Below are 24,619 nucleotides of genomic sequence, written 5' to 3' on the forward strand. Positions count from 1 at the left end.
AAACTTGGGTAATGGTTTTAGCAACATTTGTAGATGTAAAAAAAGATTTTTTCATTGCAAAATTCTTTATTTATAAGTAGCAACAAAGCCTATTCTCAAAGGCCGCGGCGCCGGACTTCACAATTGGTGTGCAGCATTGCGCCTGCAATTAATCACTGAATCAAAAATACAAAATTTTTTACTTTTATTATAAGTTACCATTGTCGGTAAACCTATTTGTTCAGTAAAAAATGCAAAGTTAATAAAATAACAGGACTTAGAAAAAAAAATTCAATTTTTACGGAAAAATTTTGGCCTTAATTATGCAATAAAAGTTATTTAATTCGATAAAATGACTAAACAAGTAGGTTTCCATACAATGGTATTAACCCTTAAATGCCACCCGGGGTCCAGCGGACCCCAGACCCTTTAGAATGATATATTTTCAAATGTTCCCGCCAAATATGGAGCTCATATTTATTTATTTATTATTTATTATTTTTTTGATTTTGGAGCCAACATTTTAACTGTTGGCGATCTTAATTTTTTATACTATGTTGAAATTGAAATTTTAACAATATAAGCATTTTATTCTCTTTTCTAAGCCTTGAACAACATTGAAAATAATTTTCATAACTAAATATCAAAAAATCAATAAGTAAGGAGACATTTTTCATGCTGGGGTCTTTTAGACCCCATGTGTCATTTACGAGATTCTTGAGAGGTGTGGCATTTAAGGGTTAGTTATCTAAATGCATGCCAAAAAGCAAGTCGATTGGTCGAATAGTTTATGAGTAATCTTGCACACCAATTTGAAAAACATGGTTTTGAGAAAAACGCGTTTAAAGTTTCAAGTTCTCGGAGCGCGCGCTTTACTTGCGTAAAGGTACATTTTCACGATGACGCTCGACGCTGGATTCGGAGTGTCAAATCTGGTCACGTGACTACGTTTGACTATCTGTGGAGGGGGCAATAGCGTCAAACAGCCAGCGTCCATGCTTGTTTGAGCGTCTGCGGAGTCTATGACGTGTATCCGTATTTCATTGGTTATTAACTGAAATGAGCGTCGAGCGTCAAAGCTAAACAGTTTAGCTTTTTTTCACTCGACGCGGGAATTCAAAAATCTATCACGTGACCAGATTTGACGCTCGAATCCAGCGTCGAGCGTCATCGTGAAAATGTACCTTAACGCTCAGGTATAAAATCGCCTATTTCAAGTTCGAATTTCGCTCTGGAACTTTGGGAACATATTCTAGAGATATTATACTAATAATTTATGCAATAAAAATTTTTTCGATTTTTTTGACCGAAGGCTCCCCCCTTAATACTTCGCATTCTAGCAACGAGTTGAATTCCAAGAAGCCGTCAATTTCAAATATCAAGCTCGAGAATTACAGTTGTTTATCATAATCTCCTCGATATTTACTTGCATCAAAATATAATTAATATTATTAGAGTTAAAATTATCATACGCAGTTTCTCCTTCGTTAACAGCGAAACTGCGATTGATAGGTTTTACTTCGCGTGAAACAAAGGCCTGACAACGAAGCCTGAGATAAACAAAGCGGAAATGCAAATTTAATTAAAAACACGCAGCGCGCTATCGGAATAATCGATTCGCTCGCCGTTACGTCGCGCAACATCGTTAGCAACGTGATCGGTGCTCGCCTTAATCCGCATCTCGCACGCTCCGCTGGTCGGCACGTGTTTCTGAGATAGCGAAAAGGCGCTAACTGCCGTCACCGCCTGTTTGCATAATTCGGTACGGTATCGAGATTACGTTTCATATATGCGACGGAAACCGGAGAGTTTGAGTTGCAAATGGGTCAGCGACGGTCGTGTGCATTTACACACGTATACGCGCGTGATTTTATTTGCCGACCGTTGTGTCGACTGCGTATTAACGTGCAGGCCGATCGATATCCTTCCTTTTCCTCGTGCGTGTCGCGCACCACGAGAAACGCGAAGAAAGCGCGACGCGTCGCGGGATATCGAATCGCGCGCGGACCTGGGGCAGCGAGAGATTCGAAGACAAAGTGCCTGGCCTAAATCGACGCATCCGAGCACTCCCGTGCAGATCGCTGTTATTGCGCGCACCGTTTGGCGACGCGCCAGACTTTGAGACCTAAGTGGCCGCCTCGAATTATTCCGCGAAATACTCGCGTGTCGAGAGAGAGAGAGAGAGAGAGAGAGAGAGAGAGAGAGAGAGAGAGAGAGAGAGAGAGAGAGAGAAGGCACGAAAAATAGCACCCTCGTTATTATTTGTGTAGATAACATCGATCGCGCTCGGTTACGCGAAAGGAAGCACGCTAATATCGCGATCATTCCCGTCGTATTACGCCGCGTTATCCGGAGAGCAATTAAAAAGTAGGTAAGCATCGCGAAAGGATCGGTCACGAGGAACGCACTAAGACCCTATTTGGAGATACTTTAATTTCCTAACTGTGCCCAACAATCGCATTTACGTAACATTAAGCGTTGTATAATTGTTACGTAGTTATGAAATTATTGCCATTCCACTTAAGAGCGACACTTTTTCCCCCAATACGCAGTTTGAATGTCATAAATTAACGGGCAAGTAACAAATTGGCCAGTACACGATGTATTCCACGCGATTGTTGGTCGATTGCGCTAAATGGCCAATCGCCACTCAACCAGAGTGCACGTATTATTTATATAACAATCAGGCCAATTATATCGTCGAGTTTCGAATTATTGTTATGAAATTTGAAATTCCATCTATCATGATCGAGTTTCCGATTGCTCGACACGGAAGTTTCGCCATTCGCAGAAGAACTCGGAGGATGACAGCGCGCTATACAAGCAAGTGGGAATAAACGTTGCCGCAATTGCACTTTTATGGCGTACATTATATCGAAAGGTTACATACGTTGTCGTATAGCCCCTTTGTCGCCGGAATAGTGAAGCGCGTTAACCGAATTCATTCGAGACGAATAAATTTGCGTAATCCGAGATGCTCGTCGGCCGTATTCGCGGATTACCGCAGCTTCTCCGGACGCTCCGGCGCTCTTCAACGCAATAATCTCGGGACTCGCCGTCCCCTCCCCCCCCCCCCCATCTGACGCGCTCCAGTTCGACGATGATGAGCTTAATCGCGATTCATTCGCCGAAATTCATGCGTTCTATCTTCCGCAAAACGTATGTCTCGCGATGGAATTTATTAGCCGGAGCATTTAACATTTATTTCGCGGAATTTTACGACCTTTTGACAGCGAGCGTTATTTCCCGAGAGTGCCCGCGCGTTTATTGTTTATTCGTTATTCCATTGTTAGTTCAACAGCCATTCACGGAGATTTCACGGAAATATTTTTCTTTCAATGGAAATATCCAAAGACCGCGCGCTCATTAATTAATTGCGTTTGTTAATGAAAGTCGGATTTCGTTGTTAATTCGAGGAATACGTCGGATTTTGCCTCCAAATGCAGGCAGACTCGCAACGTTACCTTGCAGCTGCGTAAATCGCGAGAATGTTTACGGAAATCCCGCCCCCCTTCCCCCCCCCCCCCCCGCCCAGTTTCGCTCGCGTAATCACAAACGAGGCAAAACATCCGTGTGTTGATTCACTTCGACCGCAATTACCAGAAATGCTTGAAAAACAGCGGCCGCAAGAAGATCGTTGTCGCAAAAATAATTGATCGATTGCGCATCCGGACGGGCGATATCGATACACGGTGGCCACGCAAGTTCCAGTGACAAGGGAAACACAATTATCGGCCAATCAACGTGCTTACCTAAAGTCGATCTCTCGGCACTCCGCCTCTCCAGGCTCTCCTTCTCGACTGCACGAAAATGAGAGGTAATTGCGACGTCTATCAGGCGGAGGCCCTTCGATCCCGCCAGATTATCCGTTTTTTTGTACTCGTAATAAATTACTATCGGAAACCGAATACCAATAGCTGATTCTCTCTCTCTCTCTCTCTCTCTCTCTCGATTGCGAGTACACCATGTGGATACGCGCGCGCGATGCCAGTAGCAATTAGAGTTTCTCACAAAGAAATGAACTTTGGGTGATTTAATAATATCTAGGCAATATGATTCACGATGAGGGAATATTGTTACCTGCAATTTGTGATATTTGATTGATTATCGATTTAATCGATCCCGAATCAAATCGTGGCTGTTTATTATAACCGATTGCTTATGTAACGCTTATATTAGTATCGAAACATCGCTGAAGGTGATGTAACTGAATATGCAACGCAGAAGTACGCAGTAGATGCATATAGAAACGTTTCACAATATTGATTTATTTGACTTTAAAATTTATTTTAACATGGGAAGCCGTAATCTGTTAATAAATTTGATACAAACGGCTTTTCTTTTTTTACAATATATATTCCGTGTTGGACAAGTTCTCTGAAGCTGCATTTCAGCCTTTCGATCGATTCTTTTGATATTCATGAAACACATTTTTTGAGTAATCGCTAAATGCCACGCGGCCTTGTAACGAGAGTAAAGAAAGTTGTCGGCGTTTAATGTTTAATTCAGCAGACCGGTATAAAAGTAAGATTTTTCCTGGAAAATAAAATTCATCAGATGCATGTACCTCCTATTAGCATAAATGTATAAACAGGATTTTACGTCGAGTATATTTGAGAGTAATTATTCAATTAACTTGATATAGGATTTTCCGTTACCGTCCTCTTAGCAATTGATTGTGCAAGATGCGAAGTTCCTATCTTATTAAATAAAGCCCAGGAAATTGCACGGGAGCGTTAGCTTTTTTTTTCAATTACCGTCGCACGCGAATCCAGATACCTATCTCTTTAACTTTGTTTACGTGTCGGCGGTACAGCGGTACAAAGTTTACAGCGGTTTGTGGAGCGCAAATGCACTGTTGCGCTCTCAATGTCCACGGTACGCTTTTTACGCTTGAATCTGCATCGCTGCGGAAATTTTGTGGCAAAACAATGGGCTTTGCTTGCGAGATTGTTATCACGTACGCCGGCGGCTATGTACAGAATCGGACGTATATCAGTGGGCCAGAAATAGTTCTCGAGACCCTGCGTCAGGGTCGCCCAACCTCCGGGCGAGGTTGCACGATAGCTTATCGATTTTGAAAGATCTTGCCGTAAATCACTGAAAATCGGCATTAATCCTTAGTTTTATTTTATCGCGTTGCCTGAGAATTAGTCTCGACGATATAACAATGAGTTTAAATCCCTTGTTATTTCATCCCATTCTACCTTCAATCAAAAGCTTCATTTAATATCCACGTGTCACGTGTATTGCGTTTGTTGTACAAATTAAGAGTTCGCAATCGATAACAGAGGTGGGATATAAAAATACTTTCAATTATAAATTTCAGTTTCCGCGATACCCTTTGTATTTCACGCGAAGAGCTCTCGCCAGCTAGCGTGTGTCGTTTCCGAAAAAGGGATGAGAATAATAAGAACGAGACTCAATAGCCCGAGGGAGTGCTCGTGAATAAAGGCTGGAACGAGCCTCTGATATGTGACGGGCTGACAGAGGAACGGAGAAGAGTTGAATTTTCACGTGGGCAACTGCCATATTTATATCTCACAGGAACCACAATGCTGGCGACCACCGTCATCCTCTCTCCTGTTCCTCTTTCTCTCTTTTTTGTCCACATATATTTACCCGCCCATTTCTCGTCCACTTTTCGTTCTGTGTCGCGCTCATTTCATTAATTTACAACACACAAACATCTGTTATAAAATATAAATATCTGGCATTAACATGTTCATTATCACTCCACGTAATAATAGAACGTGATAATGCAAAATCAATATGCGTGCGTAAATGGAAAATTGTTTAACGAAGGTATTGAAAAAAAAAATATATATATATATATATCCTGCGAGAGAAAAATCAAGACGTAATACTTAAACGAATTAACGTCAACGAATTATACCGGAAACTTTAAACGGAGAGACACGTAAAGGTCTGAATCAAGGAGGACCAACTCGATAGAACTTGGTCCCCGTGATATAGCCGAGTTTGTGCCATCTTGAGAATTCGAACTCGCAGCGCGGACTGACGTAGGAGTACGACTAAATGATGAGAAACGGCTTTGCGGATGGAAGGTTAGACGCCTCGTGGGGAAGTAGTACGTTCCGTCGTAGGGTCAGGCACCTCTAATCTGACAGCGGACGGAGTACAGCTCGCTCGCTCGCTCCCCGTTGCAAAACTCACGCTACTTGAAATCAATCGCAATCTATTTTTAATCCAATAAGAATCGCCGGTCACGTCGCGTGACCGCTGCACGGTGTCGAGCTTGTGTAGGGCTGACATTTAGGGCTGAACCTTTCGGTCGGCGAAGTTTATAATTCTTAGCGACGTAAAATATTCTTATTTCATTCGAGATTAAATTTTACCGTCAACGTTATGCATCGTGATAATAATTCTGCGTACGTTCCGTCGCGTATAATTTAAATTAGAATTATACAACTTTCACATTTATTTTTAGCTGCGCTCTGTCATAATAATTCCCATTTGTCGATGAAGGTACGTAGGACACTTGGGAGATATATCCCAGTGGAACATTTTTATGTCCGCAATAAAATTTATGTCCTAATGTCGTAATCAAAGTGAGTTTACTCCTACAGTAAACACGCGCGGTCATCAGTCTGTCCGTCTATAACTCTACTCCACTTCCATGAATTTTTGCTAAAGTAAAAAAAGAAATACCACCGGCACACAGTTGTGATTTCTAAAGACTTTGCTATTTTATTGACCGGTCTGCGGGCAAGACAACAACCCTCGCGTAAAACCATCCAGGAATAGCTTGCAGAGATCGAAGGCTTTACGAAGAGACACGCGCTCGGAAATAATGTCGCCGAAAAAAAACTCGGAGCGAAAGTTCGTGTTGAAATTCGTCAACTTCTGCCAATTATAAGCGCCTCGGTCTCGTCTTTGCATAAATCGTCGTAAATCCGGGATACGAAGTTATATTATTTCCAGCGCGCAATTTGAGAGGCACGGGGTGTCGCGGCGATTTTTCTTCATGTTTCGCCCAGAGATTTGCATGGATTACACGTGTTTCTGAGCTCCCTCTGCCCTGTTCTTTCGCGCAGTAATCTGCTTTCGTCGAGCCGAAGAGCATTTGCGTACATTGCCGCTTGAATCTTCGCCAATTTCTGCGATTCCCCCCGAGTAGGAAAACCTCAGGAGAGAGAGACAGAGAAAAACATCCCTTCCCTCCCGCGGGGATCTTTTAATGCACTCTGGGTAACTTAAAGTTCTAATGTCCCTTTTTATCCTGCGGGACCACGGCGTAAAAGGATACGATCGCGAAGGTATACACGCGCCGGAAAATAACTGACGGTCCAAAAGAAAACGTAACGACGACGGAACTTGTGACGGCAGGAGAAGTAATTAAGAACCGTGAATCGCAAAACAACGCAGAACTCGCCTGATAGATACTTTTTCATTTTAATTTAAATTATCTCGCGTTAGTAGAAAGGTTAAGAGAGAAAAATTGAAATGATAATGTAAATTTTGCACGATCGATATCTATTTTTTAATTACCAAAACTCGTGACGTTCGTGCTTTATTTAAATGCCGTGCATATGGTACGTGGAATACCGTAGATAGTGCTGTAATGTCAATAATAATAATGATTTCTGCGTCGTGAGAGACGCTACATGTAGGCAGTAATCCAAGATTAACCTTTACGCAATCAAGCCTTTCAGCATATCGCGCTGAAATACATGCACACGGTCTATTTTGAACATAATACTGCATGCTTTTGGTAAGGTGAAGATTAATGGCACTTCCTACTGGCGTGTACTGCGTGTTAAAAACTCGACAGACGCTTCTAGCGTTATGGGAAAAAAATATCGCTCTTAAATTTCATTGAAAGATTGATCGTTGCGAAAAAGAAGCTTGAAATGAGTTTTGTACTGTAAGTTAATCAATGAACTTCATACTTTTCGATATTTAGTAGCTCACATTTGTGAACGTTGTCTTTGCCTTCAATGATTTATTTTAATTAAGATGTTGAATACGTATAATTTTTCCTCGCGAACTTTTCGAATGGTAATCGCAAACATTTTTTCGCGCAACTCGAGCAACGGCGATCGAGTTAAGGATACATCAAGATATATATATAGTCACAAAGGGGCTCGATACATTCCTAGGAGATATGATTACGTGCTTCGTATGAGACAAGCAAATATCTCTGCAGAATCTTATTACCGCAAAGATCTTATCGAAACGAGCTTGAAAATTGAGATCGAATCACGAACTTAATAAAATTGAAGTGATCGCGGGGCTCAACGAATCTGGACTTAACACAAATCTATGAACACCGATATTTTCAAGAGTGGCAATCGATCATATCGAATTATTTCAATCATTATTTGTTCTTTTCCAATACTGCTTCGTACCTCAAATGCGATAACCAATCTATAAAATTAGGGAAGCCACAAAAAATATTTGACCAAATATTTTTACGTACGGTATTAAGTAATTAAAAGTTTGTTTAAAATTATTTGAGCTACATAAAGATACAGTCCAAGTTTTTATATAAATATTTACATTTGTGGTAATTACTATTCCATTTTTGAGTCTCTATATCTTTCTCTCTCTTTCTTTCACTTTCTCTGACATATTTTAACTTTTGATATAACTCCGCAGAAATTATTCTCAATATTTTCCGATTTTATGATTTTATCAAACTCTCTGTTTTTCAATAAGTATTTTCATTTAAACTCAAAAACGCAGTAAATATGCACAGAAAACGAACGGGAACACGCACATGCGCGCTGCGGAATTGAACAAAATCAGTTGGGAATCTGCTTCAAAGAACCATATGCTTTTCCAATTGTATGATGATCAACATGGTCAAAGCCAGACACGCGTAAAATGTAACACATGGAAATTATATAAATTGATGTATCGAAATGAGACTCTGGGATAATGGGCCATTGTGGATTACGAGCATTTTGTGGATTACGAGCGGCTCGTGAAAAGTTAAGGCGTACTTTACAATGGGGAAGAAAGCGTCTTCAATTCTATCTCGTAGAGAGCTCGATGTATCCAAGCAATATTCAAGAGAGATATCCGTCGCAATAAGAGAGAGAAAGAAAGAAAGATAGAGAGAGAGAGAGAGAGAGAGAGAGAGAGAGAGAGAGAGAGAGAGATGGGGGGGGGAAAGAGAGAGATAAAGAGATAAAGAGAGATGAAAAGTGAAAAAGACGAGATTGCAGATAGACTTGGAATGGGAAGGTAGACATGGAAAAAGGGGATAAAAGTCGGCTTTAGAACCGCGGTTTTCGCGCGGAAAGGCAAAGCACTTGCCTTTGACTTGAAAAGGAGTTTTTTAATTGACCCATTGTTGCTGGTCCTAAAGCAAAGGTTTCCTGTCGGCGATTGTAAGCAGTTCCGGAAGCATTATGAATATGCACCAGATGACTCACGAAGAGACAACAGCTGTTTCACTTTTATCGTGGCGTTAAGAAATACTCGTTAATGGAACTAACGTCAAGGCGATCCTTTGCGAAGTATATTGTGAATTGTGCTTTATCACAATATATTTTTAAGTCAAACTGTCGCAGGTATCTAACAAGTAACAATATAAAAAACAATTTTACAAATAATTAAAATTCTTACTTGCTTGTATAATTACGTTCGTGAAATCTCTAACGTTTAAAACACCGTAGTGATGTTCTATCGTGTCGAATATATATATTTTTTATTTATTTGTATAATAGAAACAGGATTGTAAAAAATTATTGCCACGAAGTCTCTCTAAAGTCTCTAATATAATTGGCAGTTATTATTCGACCAATTGGGCGGGTCAGCGCGCGCTTGTAAATTAAAACGCACGAAGTCACCACGCGATAAATTCGTTCGCGTGAAATTCGCGCGGGCCCACAGCGCCTTCAGGCTGAATTAAATGATCGAATCGCGCCCGGACGCGATTTAATTTGATTTCCCAATCAGCGGCTTTATTATCAGCGGGCGACGAACGGGCGAGGGCGATGACAGTGCGAGGCAGAATTTTCTATCGAAGTTTCACGCGGGCAGATATGCACGCGTGTACGATCGCTGCGCGATTCGTATCGATTCAATTAATTATTGGCAGACGTGCTGGTCGCGATGCGATATTTTTGTTACACTCTATGTCGATAAACCTCATTGATAGTCACAAGTGATAGTCACAGGTTGATTGCTCTTTTGTTGTTTTTCCTGCTCTCTTGTCTACATAATGAACTAAACACGTGTTTTTATTTTATATTCTTGATGTACTTAATTATGCAACATTTTATATTTTCCTGTGTTTAATGTAATAAAATAGTTTTCTATTATTGGCACAACTATTATCGCCCGACTTTAAATTATTTTAAAAATATTGCGGTATGTACGATGAGCTACTACGCTATTTGAAATAGAAATAACTGTTTAGGCGACAATCTACGCGAAAGTTGCGCTGCAATTATTGAAATTCGTTGCATTGAACGCGGGTTATTGAACGTCTGTACACGCGCGCGATATAACCGCGCTATGCAATCGCATTTGCTCAAGTCTGTGGCAAGTACAATGAACCAAACTGCGGGACGTAGATGCGACAATAAACATAGCTGCCTCGGCTTCCGTGAGCTCGATGAGAGACAACTCTAACGTACGGTCTATATCTTATCATCGAACGCACAACTCGACTATCAACTTCCTGCGTTCGATATTACACGTATGGCGCGACGTGTTTCGGACTTACATACGACGCGTGGCTTTGTTCGTCGAAGGGAGAATATCGATTACCGACAGAAAGATTCTCATACGTACGCGGAACTGGCAGATCGCACGACTGCGAGAATTGAATTTTGCAATTTTACTGCCAGCCACACGAAGGCTCGATAATCCGCAAGAATGACGTGTATTGCATGTTAACGCTAATGAACTTGGCGCGCACAAAAGGAAAGAAACCTTATTTTTTTATTTACAGCTTGTTTTCACAACAAGTTAAAAGTTATTAAAATTCATAACAACGACGATAAAAAGCGATATCGGAATATGAAAAAGTATTTGGTAACATTTATGCACATAAACGCGCGAGAGAGATTAATTACACATTGAAATATTGATTATTCAAAGCCTATTCATAACGCTGCCGAGCTTTTATGAATGGTATATACTGCGGAGATTTGCTCGAGACTGGTATAGCGAATAGAACTGTGCTTATCGCATTTGTACCAAATGCAAATAAGCCTTCCACTTCGATTTTCGTCGTCGTGACAATCGGCGAGAACGTGTCGCCGATGCAATGGCAGTGCAATGGGCTATTATACCGGTAACGACCGACCCGAAGATCCTGACCCCCAGGATTCGAGGGTATTATGCAGCAATTGGCTTTACTTGGCGTCACGACAAGTTCGCATTTAGCATTGGGCGAACCGATCGACACCGAGTGCGCACTGGTGTACTTCCTCTCGGAAATTCCGCGTTGCAAGCGCGTCGGGAACGTCGCCGCGGGAACGCGAGACTCTTTCTCGGGGCTCGGATCCGCCGCGCGCGACGGATCGCGGGATAACAGGTGGCACGAATAAAGGCGTGAGGACGCCACGAAGGTAAATATAAACGCGCTTGCGGTATTTAACGGCCACTCGCAACTGCAGAGGGAAAACGAGCAACGCGTCTCGAATGCATCTCGGATCATATACGAGCCGTCGAATGGCGCAGTGGGTTGTATTTTTTTTATTTTGGAAAACAAAGTAAAGCGCTCGGTATAAAATTTAATTTTATTCTATTTGACAAAAATATATAACATTTTAGATATTATGCCAATACAATTAGACGCGTGATATTTGTGCTTGCAAAATTATGCAGCATAATCATCAGCAAGAACATTGCAACCTTAACTGGCTGCAGTTTATTTATAAACTGCGCTCTTGAAGCCGCGTACACGGGCGAAATATTTTCGTCTTATCTCGACAGCCTAAATATATTCCGCAAAATCTGAAGATACCGCGTGCCCTCCGTACGGGATTCCTCCAAGTTATTTTCGCCGATCGGGTCGTTTGACGCGCGCTCACCGCTATCGATTGAATGGATATCCAATCATCAGTCTGTTAAAATTACTAATTTGCAAAGACAATCGATTAGTCATACAGAGTATGTGAACGCGATATAGCGATGGTTGCACGCATTGTATACATCGCGTGAAATCGGAGCCGACTATTTTCGACGTGAAGATCAACTTTTCATAAATTTCATAAAAGGAAAGATGTTCCGAAAGCCAATTTATTATAGATATATATACTTTGCTCAATATAGAATATAAATCTCAGAAGGAAGAAAATTATAATAAAAAGATTTGGTGTATAATAAAATAGTGTAATAACAAAATTGTACATTAAATCAATATCTAGATAGGATAAACGATGATTGAGTTATATCACTATTATCACTTATTCTAGCGAAAGCAATCGAAGAGAGTTTAAAATGTTGTTTGAATTTGTGAATTACTGTTCAAAATTTTGAGAAAATAATACAGCAAGGTATATTGAGTTAGCGAGACACATTTTACGCTTCCGCGTTTTTCATGATATTTCGCGGATTGCCATTCCGGCAAAATGTAATTGTTTGTTACGCACGTTTTCCCCCTTCTGTCATTCACAGGTGGATATCCCTGTGGGCTTGTTTTCGGGGTACTTCGTTGAGGAAAAAACATGAATTAATAGGCTTCGGATGTGGACCGAATGTTCATTCGGATAAACTCCCGCTTAAATGGATATGCAAACAAAATTCTGGTTTCATTTATTGCGCGTGCCGCACGCATCGCTTGCTTCGTGTTAGCTAGTCGTTTGACCGTATAATACGCGTCTCTGCTTGATTATGTGCGACCGATACCGCACTCGATACCCGTAATCGCGTTAGATTCAATTTATTCTCATTGACCGTATCAGTATCCCGAAATCGTTTGCCGATAAATCATTTCTTTAATACCCCCATATATAATCCAATAAATGATCAATTATTTTTATTAACTTATCGATAACTAAAGCGTTAATTTTTTGAACCGTTAATTATATCGTCTCTATATATTATTTTTTGTAAAAAAAATTGTTTACCAATCTTTTCCGTGCCGGAATGTCCGACGTGTATTTTTTGCTAGTTCAAGATTTTTCAATCTCTTGCCAAACAATTTATTCAATTTTCCTTTAATATATCTCCATGTGGAAAGCATTTTAGCGGGAAAAGAATTTCGCCAGGAAGGATATTTCGCTCGCAAAGTACGTGCATGTAAACGTTCATAACAACTAAGAGAGGTCGAGTACTCCGATAAATTCCAACGTCGTCGTCGTCGTCATGCAATGTGGCAGTCCTCATGCCTGCACTCCGTATCCGGTTCACGGACGTAGGTCGGATGAATCAGCAGGGAAAAGCGCTGCTGCTTTATTTTTGTTTGCGAAAGAGAGGCCCGCCACTGACAGTTACGACGACGACGACGACGACGACGACGCGGCGTAAGGAGCAACGCTCGTGGCAGTGGGTCGCCTGCATTTGTGTCAAGATCAACTAACTTTGTTCGCCTTGTGTGACAGCAGCTCCGTCACCGCGACGGCGTGGACCGAAACGTTAATGCAGCTAGTGTGTCTCATATGCGTCGGTTTAAAAATACCCGATGCCCCGCGCTGCTCGCGGCATCCCCCCCCCCCCGTTTCTTTCCTCCCGAATAAATTTCGTGAATCAAAGCCAAACGTTTCGGGCCCGGCGAGCTAATCCCGACAAACGGAACCGTATTAAATAATTCACTTTTGTTTTAATATCGTTAGCGTTGCGTAGTAGCTAGCTTTTGTTATTTGGAAAGTATTTCGGATAAATTTGAAAAGTATAATTAATAGCCGTAATTTTTCATCGTTTGCAGCGCTGGTAAAATACGATGAAGAATTACAAATCATATCAGTTGCAAAACTGGCGTACAATATACAACACTAATTTATCAGAGGTAAAGGGGATTGTAATGGCAATGTAAATATTCATAACTGAAATCGCAATTAATAAAGATTAAATCACTACACGGAAAGAACGGTTTTGCTGAAGTATCTAAAAATTCAACTATAGATACAGATCTGAAAATAATTTTGTTGCACCATCAAAATAAATATATAGAATACTCAAATTGATGATTGCTAAAATGTCAAAATTGTTTACAGCATTGTCGTCATACTTCAGCAACCTACTATAATTATTTTGATGGTGCAACAAAATTATTTTCAGATCTGTATCTAGCTAAATTTTTAGATACTTCAGCAAAACCGTTCTTTCCGTGATATAAATCTGCCGATCAATTTAAGCCGCGGTGGATTAACGCGCTGTCTTATACAGCGAACGAAACGCCCGATCTAATCAGAAATATCTGTCCCCCTTACGATATAAAATAGAATGTCGCACATGTGTCGTACGGTTTCAACATTTTCACTCGCCCCCTCGAGAAAAGTTTTCATTATAAGGCTGTAAAAATGCATGAGGCCATTTATAATGCTCAAGGGCGTTTTCATATCTCTGAAAATAAAGCCGATACGAGAGATTTATTTCGTTTCCCTTACAATCTTCTTAAAAACTGTATAAAAAACGCATCGGCATTTCACGTCACGCGAGATTAGCCATTTCGAGCGATAAGATTGGCCATTCGATACGCGTTTTCGACACGCTATTTATAAGACTCTTTTTTTATTCCGCGTTTCACCGCGCCCGAACTAGTTTCATTAAGAAGACCATCTTTTACCGGGACAACCTGCGTGTAAAGGCAGAAAAAGGGGAAGAAAAACGCACGTCAAGGCGCGCGAGGTACAATGGAGAATGTATAACTGGCAGTGTCATTGTCTCAAGCAATGATTAACGTGTCTCGGCTACATTGTCCACTCGGATATGTGCCGTCGAATAAAATGACAACGCTATTCAACGTGCATCGACAAAGGGAAATGTTTATCCATTGAGAAAAAAAAATACGCGTAAGCCTTCCTCGCGATAAAAGTGAAAAAATAAATGATTCGCCACTGGAAATCTAGCCAGTGGCTTTATTATTCGTAACAGTGTTACGAGTTCGGTCGAAAACGCTATCATGTGCGAGTGAATTCTCGCGTTAATTGGTTTCTTGCGTGACGATGGCAGGTGTCATGGCATATAACGTCATTTGTGGTGATTACACCTGAGGATAAACAGCTCCTCGATCTTATTACGGACGAAATTCGCGACGTAGTAATTCTCTCTCTAAAGACATTACTGAAATATAACGTACGTACCTATTTTCATGTGGGTAGGCTACCTCTCTATGCATCACGAGCAATCGCCGCGAATTTATTAACGTTATGACTCTAACGCGTCACACATTCGGACATTCCGCTTCCCCGCGAATCAGAGATAACGCATAATTCACGAAACAAAATGCATTAACTGAAATTACGTCGCGAATATTTACACTGTCGAATACAACGGGCCTGCCTTTGATAAATTAGTCCGTCATATTATTTCGAAAATTCTCCAACGCTGTACCGCGCGTTATTGCATATATATTATCTTCTTTTTAATATTATTCAATAACTGGTTTGATATTGTATGAAAATTTTCGCACAATGTGTGTGTGTGTGTGTGTGTGTGTGTGTGTGTGTGTGCACCGATGGTGCTCGGCGTGCAAAGCTTCACTGCTCGGTAACTGCGTTCCATATTCACTACGGAATTCGAGACTATCGATACCTTAGGCTTTCATTAGGGATATAGATCAAGAGGCGGCATGCGAGAGCGTTAGAATTACCGATGTTTACGTATTGACTTGCTAACAACGGTAGATTCGTCGTTCAAATCGATAGCACGTTTCCATCGTGAATATATCGAAGAGCGTTCTAAAATCCAGTAAAATGTTAATGCGACGTAAAAGGGAATTTACCCTAATATTACATCGTAATCTCGTTCTTGTCGAAAATATTCCCGAGCACTTCTGCATCCTCGAGCGTTCCGGGACGGAAGTGCGAGCTTATATATTTACGGTGATCTCAGGCGCGTGTCGCAAAATGTATTACAACATTTACAACTTCCCAGACTTGCGGAAATTTTCAGAACGCTTTTTCAACCTCTCGAAAACCACCCTTAAGTCTTAGCGCGATCTCGAAGAGATCTGAGAGCTTCGAGATTATTTTGAACACTATGAGGCTTTTCTCAAGAGTCTCGAGCGTTCACAGTCGAAAGACTACGCGAACATAATGCCGTAGAAGCCTTCGATTTTCTTAGCTTGTACTAGAGTAGTACTTAGAGAAACAAAAAGAGAAAGGTAATTAAAACTTGAAAATAAAAAAAAATATCGCACATCTCAAGCTACACGCGCTTTGATCGTCCATCGCCGTGACCGGAAATCAATCAGAAATGTGAGAGAGAAGAAATGGAGCTTTCTTTTTCAATCCCAGTTGCGTAACGTCGGAAGGAAAAGTTTTATAAAGTGATACGGTGACGAAAAGGCAATCAGCTCGACGATAAAAGCCTCTAATACGCTTCGAAAGGCCTCGACAGAGAGAGCGTTCAGCTTCATCGAATTATGCGCATGATGTTCTTTAGTGTCGATTGCGCAGTCGTTGAGTGGTGTGCCTTCAGATTCCATGGCCTGAATGCATAAAATTTATTTCGACTCGATGGAGAGTGCATTTACGATTTACGATATACTGATGTGGAGACGCGCGGAATTTCAGCACGCACAATGGTGTCCCTACAGTAGTGTTATATTTACAAAAATAATACATTTCGCTTTGATTGCGATGAAATATTCATTTTGTTTTGCAGCTTTACCGTGCTCACGACGATCACGGCTGACAGAGTAAATATAAATCTAACATGTCGATATGAAAAATATATAAAGTACACGTAATCAATACCGTGTCTCGGCTGTGTCAATAATTCATTACGTTTAGTATCATTCGATATCGCAAATCGAATTTAGGTTTTCATTTTTCGTTGAGGGTAAGAGGTAACGCTGCAACTGGAATTGCGTCGATTATTTTCTAACTCGGCTGCAGCTCATCCCGTGAGCAAATTTTGTTGCTTGTCATTCGTTCGCGTAGCGCGCGAACTCAAGTTGCACGGCGTAAATTGTAACGAGGAAAAAAAAGAAAGAGCGATCAGGAAAATCGTCTCTTTAGATAATCGTCTAAGACGTCTTTTAATCGTTAGTATTATCTGGGATTAATCTGGGCAAGACCAGGCAGTCAGGCCGGAGTAATTCATTAAGGAGAAACGGGGGATCGAGTCGTCTCACCGAAGGAGATGAGGCCGCTGTTCAGCATAGACAACTTAATCTGACTGGGAATAGAGGCGAGACTCTGTCCGGGATGTAGCTGACGCTTTCTGGGCGGTTTCTCCGGTGCTCGGGGCGCGCTTCTGCTTCTGTGGTGATGATGATGCTTCCTGTGCGAGTGGGAATGCGAGTGGGAACCGGCGGCGGTCGAGGCTGCGCCCGTACGATCGGAACCGACGCTGCTCAAACCAAGAACACCGCCGCCGGTCGACTGCGTTCGTAGCGATGACATGCTCTGCAAAATCAAAGAAGAGAGAGACAAAATTAATAAAGATACAAATAGGATATGTTTTATAAAATGTTAAAAATAACGTTATTTCTGCGAGTTGCATAAACTACGCGCAGGAGAAAATAATTTGTTTTTGATAAATCGTTTCTATCGTATTTATTTATTTTATGTCAGATCATGGTTTCGAGCTTTTGAAACGTTCAAGTACCGTCTTTAGCGATATGACAATATTACTTTCTTAAGAAAAAGAGAAAGAGAGAGAGAGAAAGGGAAGGAAGGAAAGAGGAACTATTGATTTCTAGTTCTTATAATTGAGTAGATAACTTTCAGACAGCACAGAATTTAAAAACATTTTGAAATTAAAGGTGGCTCTATTTTGAACACTTTAAAATAAGAAAAATAATATTAGTAGTAATTTTTTTCATATTTCATGAATAAATTCTGACAATTCTACCAAAAAAATACTAATTTTTATTGTCAAGATGCATTCTACCATTACAAACTTTTTTATAATATAATAAAATAAAACATTTTAACTTCTTAATGATTTTATGGAATTTAATAGATAATTTATTATGCATATATTTTTTCTCCTCCTTTTACAGAGGTCGCCATCACACGTTGGAAAAGATGTCGAATATTAATCCTCCTTCAATATTTGCATTCGAACGGCTTGTATACCCAAGAGCCCAACGTTAAGCGCCAGTCGACGCTGTTTGTGTCATACATGCTCACTATCCCCCGAAGGATTATCATCGTCCTCCCTGCGATCCATCGCGCCTCGGAGCAAACTGAGCGTAATGCACGACGCTCGTTGTTGCATCAACCGCCGTTACGTCGACCTGAGAAAGCGATTCTCGTATTTCTCGAGGAAACATATTTCCGGAAGACGGCATGTCGGTGACAGGTCTTATTAAAGACGCTCTCAAAGATATAATTTACACGTCTTCCGGGTGCCTAGGCCGATGAACGGGCTTGTTATTCGTAATCATTTTCCAGAAGATTTCCGTCTTTTCTCCGGTGCGATCGCGGGTTTCCGCTAAATTTCACAGGCAAGCAGCAGGATTTAAAACAAGTAACGTCTCGCCTACTGATTGACTGTCCTATCGTTGCACGCGACGTGGCAGAGAATAGAGACGGCCGGTTGGTTGGGCCAGCTGGCAACGTGACGCAGAGGATCGCGTCGTGTTTTCCTACGTTTCCTCGACGCCTATATTTATCGGGACGACGTAATAAGTTAATAACCCCTTACACGTGCCCTCGGTATCGTTCCTAATGACCAAAAGCGGCGTTAAGTGCCGATGCCGTTTAGTTTCGATCTGATTATCAAGTTCGGAAACTGATAACTAAATAACGATAAATCGTAAGGGAATATATATATTTTTTTTCTCGCTAACGTATAAAGCATTTGAAAACACTTGAGAATTGTAATTTCAGGCGAAATTTTAAAAGGTTCTCTACAATTATTATTTTCTGTGATTAAAAGCGACGTCGATGAGTTTAAGTGCCTGCTTAGTTTTGACCTAACGACGAAGTTGCGCGAAGTCGGACTAAAACTGAACAGTGGAAAGTCACAACAGGCAATATTATGCTTTTAATATGGAAACTTCGAAATTACTTGGAAATTGTTGCGTAAGCATTTGGCACATTTAACTCAGGTGTATTCAATTGTTCCTTATAAGTAAAGCTTCGACGTTTTTTCTGAAACTGTTTGCAGTCATATTCAATTTATATTATGACACTTTTGACAAGTTTGCTCTCAAAAAGCACGTTCGTATTCTAACCGCGGAATCTATAGACAAAGATGTTATTTCATCGCCTTCTTCCCTCATTGCATTTTCATTCAGTTTTCAAGCCCTGTCTACGTCTCTCTACTTTCCATTAGCAACGACGTACTTTTAATCGCATTTGCATACGGGAAAATCCGAGAAATAATGCCATTAGAAGCAGCGTAAGTTACTCTACTGACATAACTTTTTAGATTGAGCTTTTAATAGAGCTTCGATTAATAAATTTAAGTCGTATAGAAATACTTTTTTAACTTTGCATCGAATGCACCAAATTTATTTCTGTTACGAACATATCGTAATGTCTATATTGTATAGACTTTTATTTTACATTTTCAACGTAAAAAATAAGCCTAAAATGCCCGATACAAATAAAAATTTCTCTAGAGAAGCTCCCCAGAAATTAATTCTTATTATTTCGAATTTGCGAAACAATCTCCGGTACGTAAAATTTTTGGAAAAACTATCTCGCGAATTCTCGCGTGCAATTAGTACAACGCGCGGAAACTATTTCTCTCTCTCTCTCTCTCTCTCTCTCTCTCTCTCTCTCTCTCTCTCTCTCTCTCTCTCTCTCTCTCTCTCTCTCTCTCTCTCTCTCTCTCTCTCTCTCTCTCTCTCTCTCTCTCTCTTTCTCTCGACAGGGTTAAGTTTCTCTTATTCATTTTCTACTAGCGTAGAATAGCTCGAATTACTCGGACTCGGAGCACACGCGCAGCTTCTAAGGGGACAATTTGCGGAAACAAAGTTTCTTGCGAAGCCTGCGCAATAAATCTTACATGCAAATCGCTCAAAGTATTTTAATCTTTCAAAGAGTAAGAACGTCAGCGGGACCGTCTCGCCGACGTACGTACGATTTCCTTACTCTCTTATCAATTAGATCAATAATATAAATAGAAAAATGCAGTTTGTAGAACTTATATATGTTTCAAAAGTCCATATCTCATAAAGATAGCGGTATCCTTCAGGTATAACTTTCGCAGAAGTATTATTTATTGTACACTTGGCACCAGTCCCTGTCGCCCAGTCTCCCGATTTATCACAAGAAACTGAAGAAGTTGGGAACCAAGTTGGGGGAACAATATACGGTTTCTTATAGAAATATTTAAATAAGCGCGAACTGGGGCAGAGATTTTTTTCGCGTCACGAGATGAGCGGCGCTGCTGATTTCGTATACGCGGCGAGTTTTAATTATCTATGTAGATGGATACCAATCTCCGTGTACCATTCCCTCGGCGTACGATTATCAAATTACGTTGACGGTACTTGCTTAATCCGTCACTGTCGCGTCCACTTCGAGCCCCGATAATGGATCTTCGTCCTAATGCAGTGTGCATATTTCCACGCTATATCGCGTCCGTATATCGCGAATTCTCTTTCGCAGTTCTCTTTCTACCGAATTAAACGCAATAAAATGCACCGCAGAGGAGCGTATCGACAGCGCCTAATTGCAGCACAATTAAACAACGGCTGCTTAATCGGCCGGAACTGAACTTCAATGTACAATAACGCTTTTTGCCGAATACGATTCGCGCGAAGTATAATTTGTAAGAATAAAAGTTTTACATTTGCGCGAAATTTCTGTATTATCCGATCCTGGTATTAATTTTGCAATCCGGAAATGTTCGATAAATTGTGTTAAAAAGAAAACTATTTTATTTTTGTTACGTACAAATATATTGATCAAAATCACCATGCGTAACTTATAGCTGCAATTAATGGTTACGTTATATTGCAATGGAACGTCCGACTGATTTGCTTAATCGACCAAAATTAGAAAGCTATTTCTCTATATCCCGAATTTCAAACGCCATAGCTGAATTAATTAATAATTAAGCAGACGGAATTGCTTGTGCGTGGAGCTCGATCGAGCGGAAAAAGCTGACAATATATTCAATCGAGTTATAATCTAGAAATTGACTACACATTAACTGTAATTATTAATAACGTTAACTTAATTACTGATTTTTGCTCCCTAATTCACCATCGGGGCGCGAAGAATCTCGCATATCGAAACTCATGTTCGCGTTAATACGAGCCCGAGATAGAGTGGACGTACTCAATCGCATTTGCTCCGCGTTTACGGGTGGCAGGCCATAAATTCAGGCCCAAAAGTACCTAGCACCTAGTACAAGCCGTCATCTCGGCGAAGGAAAAAGATCAAGAGAGAAGAAAAGAAAAAGGGCGAGAGAGAAAGAGGGAGAAAAGCCGCCGTCTTTCCCTTTTATATCCCCCTCGCTGATATATATTGTTCTTGCCGCTACCGCTCTCCTCTTTAAAAACCTCCAACTTTATTTTATCGCCTGACGGTTGGTCGGGGAAACGACGGTGCAAAAATAATCGCAAAACACTGTCGGGGACGCTTCTCCCCCGCAACGACAGCCGCACGAATCGCCATCGACTTTCGCAACTGCGCTGTCGGAGTTACGCAACTCCGTTTGAAGATTGGTTTCTTATCAGTATCCGCGCATTGTGTCTCGTAATTTACCATTATCGTTACGGTATGCGTTAATTGTATGCCGCGCGTTAATTAAATTTAATTCGACGATCTTGTGATTTAATTTCTCGGGCCAATGAATTATTCATACTGCGTCATCGCGTGTATTACTTCATTCCGGAAAAAACTTCGAGAAAATATGGGATGGCATAATTAATTTTTCATATGCTTTAACTTTTTAATGACTACCGTGCTGATGGGATTTCACAAAATATACATGTCATACATTAATTCTAATTTCAACTTTGAGGAAGATTTTTATTTTATCTGAAAAAATACAATTTTTAATCCGAATATAAAATGCGCGTGTAAAAAATTCCGATAAATCTGCCGGTTTTCCGACTCATTTTTGCGGGCACATTCCGCGAGTCCCTCTCTCGTTCGAAGCGGCGCTTCTTTTGTAAATCCAAATGAAACTTCGTGGTTTTGCTTGGCGCTCGGAATTATAATTGCTCCTATTTGCGTTTCACTTCTATTTACATTCGCGGACGTGCCCGGGCAAAACTTTCGTGGCTACCATGCTTGTTTATCGCTCCCGAGAAAAAGAGCGTCCTCTCGATTAACTCTCGTCATAATTTTGCAGCTGCCATAATTTACGGCTTATTATGAAAGCATCAAGCGTGAGCGTATCGACGCTTTCGGCGAGTTTTACTTCCTTGATGTTGTCTTCGCGCAAACTGATGAGAAGCGAGATACGATAGTTGCCTTTACGCTACTTAGATCCTTACGGGAATAGATTCTTCAGATTCTGGATAAAGTACAGCTTATCTCTTAAACTTTAGGATAGCAAAATACGAATATTTTTTTTACATTTATGATAAGTTTTTTGTGTAATCAGAAGTATAAAATTATTTACGTTTATATTTATTAGTCTTTCTCACTTATTATTTCTTTATTCTGGCAATCGTGTAATGTTTTTTATTTTGTTTCTACATTAGATATTATGAAAACATAATTCTTTGTGTACGGGGAAATTTAAAAATATACACCTGACTAAATTAGAATCCCGAGGATGGAAATTTTATGCGGGGGCACGAGTATGAGAGGAGGCATTTTAAAAATATGTTACGGTAAACAAGACGATATACGTTCGAAATAATTTCATGCTCCCGTTGAAAATTCGTAGGTAATGGAAAGAACTTCATATAGCTTCGTGAGGAAAGTTCTTCAAGGTTCCGCGTGGGCATCTGCGTTCGTGGCGGATATTTTTAAATGTTTTGTAAGCAGTCAACGAGAGACAGCCCTTGCCTCTTCCGAAGGTCGGTTATTGACCATACCGTCGGCCTCTGAATTCTTGTACCGAGGTTGTTATCGTCATTCCGTCGGCGCAAACCTGTTAGAACGCGGCGGCGCCAATGTTATCAGTTCCATTCCACAAAGCGAAACCGTAACGATCGCGGCAATTTAGCTTAGCACTTTCGTAACGATTCACTTTGTTATTTTTGCAGGCGAGCTATGTCCTGAAATATCGCTGAAAAATACCGTGTAAGAATTCTTAGAAAAACTCGAGTAAGATGTTTGATTTGTAAAATTCCAATCGGATATTACACGGCTACGTTCGTTAGCGTTCGAAATTTAATTTTGTTGAAAGGATAGAGACGTGTCTGTGTATGAAGACTTTAACGTGATAATAATTGAACGTGCGAACAAAGTTATCTTAAAATGATTTCGATAATCGCACACTTCTGAGAGCGAGAAATTCTTAAAATACAATTCTCGGTTTGAGTTTCCTCGTGATGTCCCGATATCACTGTACTGCAGTGTGATTCCAAAATCAATATGGAGTGCAGCAAACAAAACCCAGATGTTTGGCTCCTCGTCAAGTCGACGCACGGAGATGGAAATCATTTATTTGTTCTCATTTTGCGCCATAATCGAAGAGTCAAGGCGAAATACCATTTCTATCGATCACCCGCACATACATAAAATTGATTTCGACATTTTTTAACAAGTTCACTTCAGCGTAAAGAAGAAAAACGAAATATGTTCCCCGCGAGGTTTATATAGCTCGGCTCAGTAAAAAGCTGATCCAGCAGAAAATTAATATAGAAACTTGTATTCTGCGGCAAATTTTCAGTAAAATGAGCGACACGCTGACAGATTTAAGACAGAATTATCTGGTGGATTCGTTGGTAGAGCGCTGAATTTTGACGGCGCGGCTAGTTACAGCAGTTAAATACACAGACGACAGTCGGGCCATGTAACAGGCTAATCCACTGGGGAGGCCGGTCGACAACTCTCCGCGTTTACTAGCTCAAATCCATACGTCATACAGCACGTCGTTCTTGTTTGATTTCATATATACCGCTTTAAATTATTTATTAGAAGCAAATTTATACGCAGACAAATCCGGTTAGTGACCCCCTCCCCGGTCAATATTGAATTCCTAAGTGACTGTTATATTTCAATAAGAGGAACTGTGGATTTGAAGTGGTCTTGAGTTTAAGAGCGCTCGAAGCTTCAGCATGCGCTAGCTAGCCCCAAGATCGAAGTCGACTCTTTCCATGCACATGTTTTTAAATACATCTTCCCCGAAAGACGCAGCTCCCGTATGAAAGTCGATGAGCGCACTCGACTCGATAGCAACAATCGCGATTTCTGTTTCCACGTGAAATTAAGGCAAATGTACCAATCTCCGCGGACGGTTGAGAGCACTATAAATATATCATAAATATATCATAAAAAGTAATCGTAAAAGGTATATTTCTTAATCCAATTAACGTGTAAAGTAAACTTCATACTATTATTAAATAATAAAAGTTAATAAATTAAATGTTAGTCTTTACAATAAGTTTTAATAAACAAAATATTTTAAACTGCAAATGTATCAATGTCTGGACGCACTTTTTATTTTTTATTTTATT

The 24,619-nt window shown here is 40.5% G+C and overlaps 1 protein-coding gene across 1 annotated transcript in view; it reads right to left on the reverse strand.

Moving 5' to 3' along the window:
- The window catches only part of Ptp36e (protein tyrosine phosphatase 36E), a 68,426-nt gene that overhangs the window by 36,399 nt on the left and 7,408 nt on the right, over nucleotides 1-24,619 (reverse strand). Inside the window, exon 2 of the mRNA XM_071720760.1 lies at nucleotides 17,207-17,480. Within this exon, the coding sequence (XP_071576861.1) occupies nucleotides 17,207-17,480 (274 nt within the window). The remainder of the gene's footprint in view (nucleotides 1-17,206; nucleotides 17,481-24,619) is intronic.

The sequence above is a fragment of the Temnothorax nylanderi genome, unplaced genomic scaffold (assembly GCF_030848795.1).
Source record: "Temnothorax nylanderi isolate EJ_2023f unplaced genomic scaffold, tnyl_v1.0 TNYL_tig0370_pilon, whole genome shotgun sequence".
NCBI classification, from domain to species: Eukaryota; Metazoa; Arthropoda; class Insecta; order Hymenoptera; family Formicidae; genus Temnothorax; species Temnothorax nylanderi.